This window comes from Bubalus kerabau, chromosome 1 (assembly GCF_029407905.1).
Source record: "Bubalus kerabau isolate K-KA32 ecotype Philippines breed swamp buffalo chromosome 1, PCC_UOA_SB_1v2, whole genome shotgun sequence".
NCBI classification, from domain to species: Eukaryota; Metazoa; Chordata; class Mammalia; order Artiodactyla; family Bovidae; genus Bubalus; species Bubalus kerabau.
Window position 1 is genome coordinate 7,094,782 of NC_073624.1, and position 13,717 is coordinate 7,108,498.

At 51.1% G+C, this 13,717-nt stretch overlaps 1 protein-coding gene across 1 annotated transcript; it reads right to left on the bottom strand.

Annotated features, from left to right (window-relative positions):
* Window positions 1-1,281: 1,281 nt before the first annotated feature.
* SMIM45 (small integral membrane protein 45) lies at window positions 1,282-1,488 on the bottom strand. Its single transcript, XM_055566033.1, has one exon. The coding sequence runs from the start codon at window positions 1,486-1,488 to the stop codon at window positions 1,282-1,284; it is 207 nt and encodes a 68-aa protein (XP_055422008.1).
* Between the last annotated feature and the right edge of the window lie 12,229 nt (window positions 1,489-13,717).

Below are 13,717 nucleotides of genomic sequence, written 5' to 3' on the forward strand. Positions count from 1 at the left end.
TCAGGGCACAGGCTCTGGGCACGCAAGTGTCAGTCATTGCAGAATTCAGGCTCAGTATTTGTGGCTCACAGGCTCTAGAGTGTGGGCTCAGACTTTGTGGTGCATGGGCTTAGTTGCTCCATGGCATGTGGGATCTTCTGGGACCAGGGATTGAACCCGTGTTCTCTGCATTGGCAGGAGGATTCTTATCCACTGCACCACCAGGGAAGTCCCTGAACTATCATGTTTTTTATGAGGACCCGGTGAGATGATAGACATGACCCTACTTTTAGGAAAGGAGACAGTCCTGCTGAGATAGTCATAGAGTCTTTATTATTGCAATAAATTAAGGTGGAAGCCCCAAAGGAGGGGAGTGAGGAGGTGGCCAATAGATGTCCAAAAAGAAAGGGTGATGCTCCACATAGGAGGGGGTTCCAGGGTGGGCTTGGGGGGAACAGCACAGGACCAGGAGAGAAGGCAGGGTGCCTGCCGGCAGCCTCAGTCTTGGGAAAGGAGAGAAAGGGGGGAGTCCAGCCAAGGGAGGGGGGCGGGAACTGCTGCTGGTGGCCCCCATAATGCCCATGGAACTCACTCCATCCCCCACTTCCCACCCTGCCTGGGGCCCCCTATCCCTCTCACACATACATGCTTCTTCCCACCACCCTGCCGTCTCCAAGGCTGCTCACTCTTCCCAAACTTTCTCTCCCTCTATCACACACACACACACACCTCCTTCCTCTGTGGTCTTGCCCCTGGCACACCCCATCACACACACTCATCCACACTAAGTTTGGGTCCAGAGTGGTAGAGCTGGGCTGGCCTAAGCTGACTTCCCTCCAAAGGGGGCCCTTTCCTTGCAGCAGCATTGAAGCCTGGCACGTGGAGCTGCAGAGTCAAGACCATCAGCTGGAGTGGGGAGCTGAATATCACCCAGGATCCAGAAGGGACATGGGAGACCTGGAGGCTCAGGACAGGCAGAGTGCCTGGCTCTGGGTGGAGGACCAGGAGCGCCGGGCAGCACAAAGGCACTGGGGGGAGCAGGATGGTGTCCGCGGAGCTGGGGAGGGCAGGCATGGGGTGAGCCGGCTTGACTTGGAGAGCAAACCCAGGGCCATCAGCAGCAGCGACATATCAAGGCACTCCAGGTGCCCCATCCCTGCACAGCCGGGGTCCTCCCGGAGTACCTCCTCCTGGCAGGAGCCAGGCTGCAGAGAGATCGCCCGGAGGACCAGGGGTGGCCTCCCTCTGCCCCAGGGTCTCCAGGCCGGATGGCATCCCCCACGGCCACCAGCACAGGACAGCTCAGACCTCGGGGCCCCCGAAAGCCAGGTTGTCTCGGACCATCAGCGTCTTGCGGAAGTCGCGGTCCACCAGGGGGCGCTGCATGCGCCACTTGTGCGCCTCCTGCAAGCCGGGCTCGAAGTAGTAGATGCAGGCACCGAAGCCCACCAGGATGAGCACAGAGATGAACAGGTAAACAGGCACGAACCAGTCCAGGAAGTGCGGCATCGCGGCGGCCTTGGCTGCTGAGACACGGTCGGTGAGAACCAGCAGAGGGGCGGCTTGTCCATACTCCCACCCACCGACCCACCCACCTTCCCTCCCAGAGTGGGCACCCGCGGTCCTCATGGAGCCAGGCGGCCAGAGCATCACCTCGCAGGTGGGCAGACCGACACCCGGAGAGTGAAGGGCAGTGACTCAGCACCCCGGCCCCTGAGCAGGCACACCCAGGGCCCCACCCAGCTCCTACTCACCCCTCTACAAGGAAGCCTATAGCAGGGGGCCCACTATGCCTCAGTCCCTCAGTAGAACGTGTGGCCCCAGGCCAGCCGGGGTTGCCTAACCAGTCCGGGCCTCAGCATTGTCCCGGGTAGAAGGGGGGACAGCAACCAGAGACTTGAGGGGACGGGGTGAGGTGACTGACCTCTCAGAGCTCTCAGTAAAGGACGACTCGGGCGGTCCTCCTCCGAGCCCCCTCTCCCGGCTCTGACTGGGTGTCTGCAGAGGCTGCCACTTGCCAGCCCCCTCACAGATGAGTGGGTCCCCAGCCACCCGCACATCCTGGCCAGGTGTTGCCTGGTGAAAGCGTGGTGAACAGCCACCCATCCCCAGGGGACCTGGTTGATATGAACAAGGTCTGCACAGGCTCCCGAATTCAGGCCCATGCCCCATGTCATAATTATAAGAGCGTGGACACAGGCAGCAGCCCCCAAAGATGGACCTTGATTTCCATGTCCATAAAAATGGGAAATTATGGGGCTGTTGTGACTATTAAAAGAGATAATTTATATAAAGTGCTAAGAACCAGTGCCTGATGCTTACTGAGTGCTACATAGTACTTTGTTCTTATTCTCTGAGCCTCAGTTTTCTTATCTGTAAAATGGGCATAGAAGTAGGACCCACTTCTTAAGGTCTCTGTGAATGTTTAACAAGACAGTGCCTAAAGTTCCTTTAGCATCATGCTGCCTGGTGCAGAATCAGCACTCGATGAATACTGCTGCTGCTGCTACTAAGTCGCTTCAGTCGTGTCTGACTCTGTGTGACCCCATAGACGGCAGCCCACCAGACTCCCCCGTCCCTGGGATTCTCCAGGCAAGAACACTGGAGTGGGTTGCCAGTTCCTTCTCCAATGTATGAAAGTGGAAAGTGAAAGTGAAGTCGTTCAGTCGTGTCCGACCCTCAGCGACCCCATGGACTGCAGCCCACCAGGCTCCTCCATCCATGGGATTTTCCAGGCGATGAATACTAGCTGATGTTATTTCCAGGGCACCAGAGGGGGAGCAGGAAATGGAAGCTGGCAGGTTTAAGGTGATTCACAAGTGTTACATGTATCCAGCTCCTTAGAGTGGCCCACCCCTGCTCTCTGCCAACCATGCCAGCCTCATCTGCACGCCACGCCACCAGAGGGAACCACTTGTCAGTCACCTGCGTATGCCTGCATGTTATGCAGTCTCCATCTCTGCATGTGCTTTCATTCTCCTGGAATGTCCTTTGTGTTCATGTTCATCTGGCAAACTCCTATACATACTTCAAAAGCCACACCAAAGATTATCTTCTCCAGACATGGGACAAATCAGGACCCATTTCATCCACCTTCGGATGGCTCCTGAGGTGTGAGAAAGGGGTAGGGTGAGGAGCCCCACCTCTGCCTGCTGGGCAGGGAGGCCACGGTCAGAATGGAGTCACAGACCTTACAGCAGGTCTCTGGGGTAAGTATCGTTGTCCACATTTTATAGATGAAGAAACTGAGACCTGGAGAAGCTCGCTAACTTGCCCTGAGTCACGGAGTTGGACTTCAATCCCCCAGAGACGTCCTGAGGTTTGATGGGGAAAGACACCTGAACTGAATGAAATGAGTGAAGGCCCACCTTGTCTTCTAGGGAGGGAAGAATGACCTCCAGGGCTGGCTGAGGAGAGGCCCCAGGTTCTCAGACCTCGGGCTCCAGACTTCAGCCCTCTTGTCCCTCCACTGCCGGGTGGGTCTCCAAGAAGGGCTGTGACCCCAGGGGAGGGAAAGGTGCTGCTCCCCAATCCTGCATCCACCTGGAAGCCCTCCCATGCCCTCCAGGGTCCCCACTGGCTGCTCCGAACCGCAGTGGCTCAAGGTGCCCTATTCTCTTCACCGGGGAATAAAATGAAGAGTGTGCTAACGGCCCAGAGTCGGGGCTAGAGCCTGTCCTCCTAACCATCTGCCTTTCTGGAGAGCCAAAGAGAGGGTTCTGAATTGCTGGTGTGGCCTGGGTTTGGGGGAGGTGGAGAAGGGGACCCACAAGAAGGAAGGCTGCTCCAAACTAGCCTGACCAAGGCTGAGAGGTTCATGACCCCTCCCCTGGCCCACCCAGGACCCCAGGCTCCTTTGAGCTTAAACATGAGGATGGGGGACTTGGACAGAGCAGGAGCCGTTTCAGCCGCAGTGCTGTGGGCCCGTGGAGCAGTGGTCTGGGCCTCCCACCCTCTCCAGCCCTGTGAAGAAAATCCCAGGCATTCTGGGGCAACCAAGGACCCCAGACCTTCTCCTCGCGTCTCAGAGGACTGGCTCAGCTGAAGCAAAACCTCCACTGGCTTTCTCTGTGACCTTGGGTCACTCCTCACTCTCTCTGAACTTCAGCGTGTCCCTGCACAATGACGAGGTAGGGATGGGGGTTACCAGATGACCTATAAGGAATTTTCTAGCCCCCATTCCAGCGAAAGTCCCATCCAGGACAGTGCAAGGGTTGCAGACCTCCTTTCTCTGCCTCTCAAGCCGCTGGCACCTCTCCACCTGGCAGCCCAACCCCCGCGCCCGCAGACCCACCTCAAGCCCTGCAGAAGCCTGTTCCGGGGGCTCTGGGCTGAGCGTGCCGCCTCAGCCCAAGCAGCTCAGTGTCGGCCCGTGGACTCAGTCGTAGCTGCTGTCCCCAGAGATGCTGCCATCTGCAGCCGCCCTGGGTGTGGGAAGCAGAGAAAGGGGCAAGGCCAACGCCCCCCCACGGGAGACAGTTTCTCAGGCCCAGGGGCTCTGCCTGGGCTTGGGGGCGGTCCTGGGCTGGGCAGCCTGTACCTCTCCCCGCCCATCAGAGACCCTTCCCTCTGTCCCCAACCCTCAGGATAGCAGGAGGTGGGACCCGCCTCAGCCAATCAGCAGCCTGGCAGAGCAAGGGCTTTATCCTCCGTTGCCCTGGCAACCAGCCTTCTCTTCTGGATCCCCCGCACTGTGCGCGTGGTGCAGAGATGACAGGCAGGGCAGGATAAATTTGGGATGGACAGGAGTCACCCAGCAGGCTGCTGGGCCCCAAGAGGAAGCAGCCCCAACCATCATAACTAGGACGGTTGGGAGGCTTGTCGTCTGAGGGTATGGAGAGATTGGGGTCCCTGGCATGGGGGTAGAACACCAAAGCAATAGCAAATAGAGCCAATGAGGGTCATGTGCTAGAGAGGGAAGAACCAAGACTGAGAGTCTGGACACATTGGTCCAATGTAGCATTTATCGTATGCCAGGCACTGCTTCAGTGCTTTGTTTATATTAACTCATTTATTGGTCCTCCAAGGTCACATGGCAAGAAAGTCTCAATGCCAGGGTCAGAGCCCTAGCCTGGGCTGCAGGCTCCCTCGCAGGGGCTGGGTTCTTCCTCACCAGCCGCAGAGCCCCCGGGCTGGGGTGCAGCCTGAGGTGGTCATGGCTTTCAGGCACTGAACCCCCCCGGCCATGCCAAGGCCTTGCCCCCACATCACTTCATTTGCTCCTCCAGCTGGGTGGGTGTTAAAGCCCATTTGGGGGATGACACAGGTTCGGCCCAGAGAGGTGCAGCGGCTTACCCTCTCCTTCTCAGTGACAAAGCCAGAGGGGCCGGGGGTGGGAGGGGGTCCCGTGCCCATGCCTGGGTCCTCCCGCCTGTGCTATAGACAGAGTGTGTGCAGAGTTTCATGTGCCTGGTGAGCATTCCATGAACAGCAGTGGTTACTGTCTCAGGAGGAGAGAGCAGCCCCGGAGGCCCACGGGGCGGGGAAGAGGCTCCGAGGAGCTGTCTCCCTGGGGAGTCCACTCCCAGAAACTGAGGACGGGCAGGTGGGAATGGCCATGGGTAAAGTGGCTTTGGGTCTCTGGGTCCCCCACCCCATTCCACACACAGCCTGCCAGCTCTGAGACCACCTGGGAGTCCTGCAAGGGTCCTCTCCCCTATATCCAAGGGGAGTGAGTTTGAGTTTCCAGAGGGCTTTTTTTTTTTAATGATGTTGACATCTTTTCAGACTTCCCTGATAGCTCAGGTGGTAAAGAATCTGCCTGCAATACAGGAGACCCCACTTCGATTCCTGGGTCGGGAAGATCTGCTGTAGAAGGGATGAGCTACCCATTCCAGCATTCTTGGGCTTCCCTTGTGGCTCAGCTGGTAAAGAATCTGCCCACAATGCGGGAGACCTGGGTTTGATCCCTGGGTTGGGAAGATCCCCTGGAGAAGGGAGAGGCTCCCACTCCAGTATTCTGGTCTGGAGAATTCCATGGACTGGATAGTCCATGGGGTCGCAAAGAGTCGGACACAACTGAGTGACTTTCACATCTTTACAAAGACTTTTTAAATTAATTTTTAATGTTTATTATTATTATGTTGGCTCTGCTTGGTCTTTGTTGCAGCAAGCAGGAGCTACTCTTCCTTGCTGTGCAGGCTTCTCATTGCGGTGGCATCTCTTGTTGCCGAGCACAGGCCCTAGGCACACAGGCTTCAGTACTTGCAGCAAGCTTAATTACTCCCAGCATGCGGAATCTTCCTGGACTGGGGGTCAAACCCATGTCTCCTGCATTGGCTGGCAGATTCTTATCCACTGTACCACAAGGAAGTTCTCCAGAGGGGTTTTATTAAGATACAAGGTATGAAAGTGTTAGTTGTTCAGTCGTGTCTGACTCTTTGCGACCCAATGGACTATAGCCTGCCAGGCAACCTCTGTCCATGGGATTCTCCAGGCAAGAATACTGGAGTGGGTTACCATTTCCTTCTCCAGGGGATCTTCCAGGCCCAGGGATCGAACTCAGGTCTCCTGCATTGCACAGATTCTTTACCATCTGAGCCACCAGGGAAGCCCAGCTGAAGCCTGTAAAATATAGTGATGAATTTTTACCTGTGTATACACTTTTGCAATCAGCTCCCAGATCATGTCTAGGGTGTTTTCATCATCCCAGACAGTTCCCTCCTGCCTCTTGACAATCAACACCACCTTCCCACAGGCACTCAGTGATCTGATTTCTATCACCAAAGATCAGTTTTTCCTGGACTTGCACTTCACATAAATGGGATCTCACAGTCCATGCTCTTTTGTGTCTGACTTCTGTTGCTCAGCACAACGCTCACTCTGTTGATGCTGCTGCCTGTATCAGCGCCCCACAGCTTGTTTATCTGTTCACCACGGAAGGATGTTTGGGGCATTTCCAATGTTGGACTCTGATGAGCGAAGCTGCCAAAGTGCTGTTCAACATTTTAGAGTGGGAGGGCAGAGAGGAGGTGGCAGAGGATGAGAAAGGGGCACAGAGAAACTTTGGAGGTAATGGATATGCTCATTATAAAATGATTGGGATGGTGCCTTCCTGGGTGTATCTTTATGTCAAAACTTATCAAATCATGCACATTAAATATGTGTAGCTTATTACGTGTCAATGACACCTTAATAAATCTGTTTTTTTAAGTGATCCATGACCCTTGGATATTGTTTTAGTCATGTGATTCTTTATTCACACAAAAGTTTTTTATAATTTTTATTTATCCATTTATTTTTGGCAGTGCTGGGTCTTGGTAGCTGCACCAGCTTACTCTCTAGTTGCGGTGCTCAAACTTCTTATTGGGGTGGCTTTTCTTGTTGTGGAGCATGGGCTCTAAGACACGGACTTCAATAGTTGTGGGACACGGGCTTAGTTGCTTCGCAGCATGTGGGATCTTCTCGGATCAGGGATCAAACTCTTGTCGGCTACATTGGCAGGCAGATTCTTTACCACTGAGTCACCAGGGAGGTCCCACACAAAAGTTGGTGGGAAGCTCAGCATGCAATAGAGGTAAAGCCAGAGCTGCTTCTGCTAAATGCTGGGAAGAGGCTGCCCGATTCCACCCACTCAGCTTCCCCCTGCCCCTCACAGTGCCCTCCCCCCACACCGAGGCAGCGTCTTCCTAGGGTTCCACAAAAGTCAGTTCAAAACACACTGGCCCAGAGGGTCTCTGATGGCCCTTCCAGTTCTGGGTTCTGATGATATTAATACAAGAACTTCCATGCCTGGATCTGGGTTTCCTGCCAATCTCTACCCTTCATCACAGGATGGATCTTACACACCATTTTCCATGGTGCTACCTGGGGGACAAGCATCAACTTGCCTTGACGCCTCAGCCAACAGTCAGCAAAGTGTAAGGGGGCTCTCCCCGGGGGGCTTTCACGCACCTTCATCTGGGCTCCAGCAGCTTGCCAGCGTGACTCTCAGCCCCTGTGCTGCCTTTCATCACTGTCATCTGCCTGTCCACCCTGAAAACTCAAGAGACAGGAAGGACACCTCTGTGCCCGGGTCAGCCCAGCACCAGGCCCAGCCCAGGCAGGCACTCCGCACAGGTGGGACTGAATGGGTCTCAGCTCAGCCCTCCCTGGAACATGATGACCAGGGTCCAAAGCCTTTCCTTGACTCTCTAAGGGCCTCATTCGACAAATATTTATTGAGCAACTACTCTGTAGTTGTAGGTACTTCTTAGTTATTTATTTTAAAAAGTATTTTTTATTATATGAATAAGAAAGGCTTTCCTTTTAAAAATATTTATTTATTGATCTTGGCTGCAGCAGGCCTTGGTTGTGGCACACAGGATTTTCAGTCTTCACTGTGGAGTGCAGGATCCTTAGTTTCAGCATGTGGGATCTGGCTCCCTGACCAGGGATCCAACTTGGGCCCCCTGCACTGGGAACATAGAGTCTTAGCCACTGGACCACCAGGGAAGTCCCTACCAAGCACTTTCTAAAGTGCTGGATGTAGAAACCGACAAAATCCTTGTTCTTTGTATTTTATACTTTAGTTGGAGAGACAATGAGCCGGTAACTATATAACTGTTAGGAGAAGCAGTCTGCCACGGGCTTTGAGTCCCTGCAAGTTCTTGCTGGGCAAGCCAAGAGAGCAAGGCCCTGAAAGCTGCCTACCCAGGCCATTTCTCAGGGCTGTGTTTATAACAAGCAGTGTTGAGGGATGAGGTAACATCTCCTTCTGGAAAAAGAACAAGCATGCTTATCACTCACTATAAAAGCAGTATTAACTTCTGTGTTCCTCTCCCATAATGCCAAGCACAAGGTATACAGACAAACACAATGGGTCCTTTGCAGGGCTTGGGGGACATGGGGGAAAAATGACACAAAAATAAAGTATCAGCGACTGCTTTTTCCATGAGTAATAATAATGTCCTTTGTCCGTTACCCAGGAGTTCCATGTCTCCTGCAGCATCCATGAAAAGACTTTTGCTAAACCGTAATGAATAGAAACAGTTTATTAGTTTGCAAAATCTCAGATGCTGTACATTTGTAAGCAATGTGAAGTGCTTTTGAGAAAACTGAGCAGAAAAGAGGAGAGAGGAATTATGGGAGGGCTTGCTATATATATATATATATATATATATATATTTTTTTTTTTTTTTTTTTCTTTCTGAGCTGAACAGCATGTGGGATCTTAGTTAACCAAGCAGGGATGGAAGCCAGGACCCCTGCATTGGAGTCTTAACCACTGGACCACCAGGGAAATCCCAGGGCTTGCTACCTTATTTTATTATTATTTTCTACTTATTTGTGTCCAGTCTCTGTTGCGAAACACAGGATCTTCATTGAGGCACGCAGAATCTTTAGTCTCAGCATGCAGGCTCTAGTTCCCTGACTAGAGATCAAACCCAGGCCCCCTGCTTTGGGAGCCCAGTCTTCGTCACTGGACCACCAGGGAAGTCCCACGCTCGCTATTTTAGATGACGTCATTCAGAAAGCCTCCTTTGCTCAAGCGATATTGATGCAGATACATGAATAAAGTGAGGAAACAAGCCAAGTGACTATTTGGAAGTGCATTTCAGCCAGAACCACAGGGGCAAAGGTCCTGGTGAATGAAGTGAAAGTCACTCAGTCCAACTCTTTGGGACCCCATGAATCGCAGCACGCCAGGCCTCCCTGTCCATCACCAACTCCCAGAGTTCACCCAAATTCATGTCCATTGAGTTGGTGATGCCATCCAGCCATCTCATCCTCTGTCGTCCCCTTCTCCTCCTGCCTTCAACCCTTCCCAACATCAGGGTCTTTTCCAATGAGTCAACTCTTCGCATGAGGTGGCCAAAGTATTGGAGTTTTCAGCTTCAGCATCAATCCTTCCAATGAACACCCAGCAGTGATCTCCTTTAGGATGGACTGGTTGGATCTCCTTGCAGTCCAAGGGACTCTCAAGAGTCTTCTCCAACACCACTGTTCAAAAGCATCAATTCTTCGGTGCTCAGCTTTCTTCAAAGTCCAACTCTCACATCCATACCTGACCACTGGAAAAACCATAGCCTTGACTAGACTATACAGGAGTGGGTAGCCTTTCCCTTCTCCATGGGATCTTCTGTTGGGGTCCGGCGTGAGGCACTCCGCCCATGGCAAAGGTCATGAGGAAGGAGGCTTGACATACGCAAAGGCGGGATCGAGCCTCAGGAGTCCCCCTGGAAATCCTCAAGCATCTACCCCCATAACCAGAGCCTGCCTACTTTACTACTTTGTGCTCTCCCCTACACCTCTGACTTTACGGGGGGCTGTCCCCCACCACCTCTTTCGGAGAAGGAGTTAACTTAGAGCTCCAGTTAATAATAATTCCTGGGCATGATAGGAGTGTTTTAACCTACAAACTCCTCTGAAGGTTCTCTAGCCTGCCTGACAGGCTTGTCCGGCCACATGTGATTGCTCACAGCCTCCCAACCATGAGAGGCACGAGATGCTTTAAACCTTCTAAAAACAGGTTCTTTAGAGAAGTTAGAAAACCATTAGTATAAGTATAGTGGGCTGATTAGAAATTGTATTGGTGAAGGGTTTTTCATTTGTTGAGCCAATGTTTGTTGCTAAGTCTCCATATCCCCTGCCCTTACACACATTAATGAATATATAGAAGAAATAAGTATTAACCTTTGATATAAATCACGTTAGACCTTAGGCTAAGTAAATTCTTTCCTTAACTAAAACCCACTATACCCTCACCCTATCGGAATGTAACTTTATTTGGGTGGCGTCTGTTTTAAGAATAATCACCCCTGGAGAAACAAGTGTCCTGGTTGACTGACCGCTGTCACAAGGAGAGGGTCGTAAATTGTCAGCAGGCCCCCTGGCCAGAAGATGACGTAACACCCCTAAGACCTCTGTATACATTTGTATGAAGCACCTGACTTTGATAAAAGTCAGGACTGCTGACCCCACGTGACTTTTGCATAACATCTCAGTGTATAAAAGTAGACCATGGAAAATAAAGAATTGGGATCAGTTCCTCGAAAGACTGGTCTCCCCATGTCTCTCTCTCTCTTACTCTGGTTGAGTCTCCATCTGGAGCGCGGAACCCACCATGCTTACTAATTATGCCTGGGCTTCTAAGATCCGACCGGGGAGGCCTCAGTGTCTCCTCTCCTTCGGGAGAACGGAAGGATGCCTGCGGCCTACGTAAGTGGTGCAAACTTCTTGTCTTGAAGTTTTATTGGTCCCCCGCGTAAACCAAGCTACTCAGCCTCTTTTCTCCACTGAATTTTCCTACTGAGCTATCCTTATTCTATTGCTCTTTATATCCTTAATTAACGTTTAATTAAGCAGTTGTTTCCTGACCCTCGCCTACGTCATCTCTCCTTCGAATACCCTGGATCAGCTGGGACTGGACCCCGGCAATCTTCCCAACCCAAGGATAGAACCCAGGTCTTCCACATTGCAGAATGTGCAAAAAATTGTGGATTTTTTACTAGTTGAGCCACCAGGGAAGCCCCCGGGAGCAGGTGTTAAAGAGAGAAAGGCAGAAGATGAGGCTGGGGAATCTGTCAAGGGCCAGAACACACAGAGCCTCAAAGATCATGTAAAGCATTTGCAATGTTCTCTTGAGTGAGAGGGGGACTACCAGTGGGTTTTGACCAGAGAAGTGGCCTGCTCTGATTTTTCTTTTAAAAGGAAGACTCTGATTGCTGTATGAGAATAGCCAGTAGCCCTGGAGATCAGTGTGGACACAGGGAGCCTGTGAGAAGTCTATTACAGTAGACCCAATGAGAGATGCCAGTGTCTTCTCCTGATTGGGGGGTGGAAGTGGTGAGAAATGGTCAGCTTCTGGATGCATTTTAAGAACAGAACCAGAAATTGGCTGTGAGGTGCTGAGAAAAGGAGCCAAGAATGACCCAAGATTTTGTTCTGAGCAGCTGCAAGGAATGAGTCAACTGAGCTGGAGGAGACAAATTTAGCGTATTAAAAAGCAGAGACATCACTTGTCAGGAAAGGTCCGTATAGTCAAAGTTATGGTTTTTCTGGTAGTCACATATGGATGTTAGAGTTGGAACCATAAAAAAGGCTGCGTGCCGAAGAATCAATGCTTTCGAACTGTGGTGTTGGAGAAGACTCTTGAGAGTCCCTTGGACTGCAAGGAGATCCAACCTGTCAATCCTAAAGGAAATCAACCATGAATATTCATTGGAAAGACTAAAGCTGAAGCTGAAGCTCCAATACTTTGGCCACCTGATGTGAAGAGCTGCCTCATAGGAAAAGACCCTGATGCTGGGAAAGATTGAGGGCAAGAGGAGAAGGAGGCAGCAGAGGATGAGATGGTTGGATGGCATTACCAACTCAATGGACATGAGTTTGAGCAAGCTCCAAGAGACTGTGAAGGACAGGGAAGCCTGGCATGCTGCAGTCTATGGGGTCGCAAAGAATTAAAAATGATTTAGCAACTGAACAGTCCTGAAGGACTGATGCTGAAGCTGAAACTCCAATACTTTGGCCATCTGATGTGAAGAACTGACTCATTTGAAAAGAGCCTGATGCTGGGAAAGATTGAAGGAGGGAGGAAAAGGGGACGACAGAGAATGAGATGATTGGATGGCATCACACAACAAACATGAGTTTGAGTAAACTCCGGGAGTTAGTGATGGACAGAGAGGCCTGGCGTGCTGCAGTCCATGGGGTCTCATAGAGTTGGACACGACTGAGTGCAAAGAAATAGAAGAAAACAACAGAATGGGAAAGACTAGGGATCTCTTCAAGAAAATCAGAGATACCAAAGGAATATTTCATGCAAAGATGGGCTCGATAAAGGACAGAAATGGCATGGACCTAACAGAAGCAGAAGATATTAAGAAGAGATGGCAAGAATACACAGAAGAACTGTACAAAAAAGATCTTCAAGACCCAGATAATCACGATGGTATGATCACTGACCTAGAGCCAGACATCCTGGAACGTGAAGTCAAGTGGGCCTTATAAAGCATCACTACAAACAAAGCTAGTGGAGGTGATGGAATTCCAGTTGAGCTATTCCAAATCCTGAAAGATGATGCTGTGAAAGTGCTGCACTCAATATGCCAGCAAATTTGGAAAACTCAGCAGTGGCCACAGGACTGGAAAAGGTCAGTTTTTATTCCGATCCCAAAGAAAGGCAATGCCAAAGAATGCTCAAACTACTGCACAATTGTACTCATCTCACATGCTAGTGAAGTAATGCTCAAAATTCTCCAAGCCAGGCTTCAGCAATATGTGAACCGTGAACTTCCTGATGTTCAAGCTGGTTTTAGAAAAGGCAGAGGAACCAGGGATCAAATTGCCAACATCCGCTGGATCATGGAAAAAGCAAGAGAGTTCCAGAAAAACATCTATTTCTGCTTTATTGACTATGCCAAAGCCTTTGACTGTGTGGATCACAATCAACTGTGGAAAATTCTTCAAGAGATGGGAATACCAGACCACCTGATCTGCCTCTTGAGAAATTTGTATGCAGGTCAGGAAGCAACAGTTAGAACTGGACATGGAACAACAGACTGGTTCCAAATAGGAAAAGGAGTACGTCAAGGCTGTATATTGTCACCCTGCTTATTTAACTTATATGCAGAGTACATCATGAGAAATGCTGGACTGGAAGAAGCACAAGCTGGAATCAAGATTGCCGGGAGAAGTATCAATAACCTCAGATATGCAGATGACACCACCCTTATGGCAGAAAGTGAAGAGGAACTCAAAAGCCTCTTGATGAAAGTGAGGGTGGAGAGTGAAAAAGTTGGCTTAAAGCTCAACATTC

What these genes read in the sequence shown, in the direction of transcription:
- SMIM45 (XM_055566033.1), bottom strand. Translation starts at nt 1,488, where the DNA reads ATGCCGCACTTCCTGGACTGGTTCGTGCCTGTTTACCTGTTCATCTCT.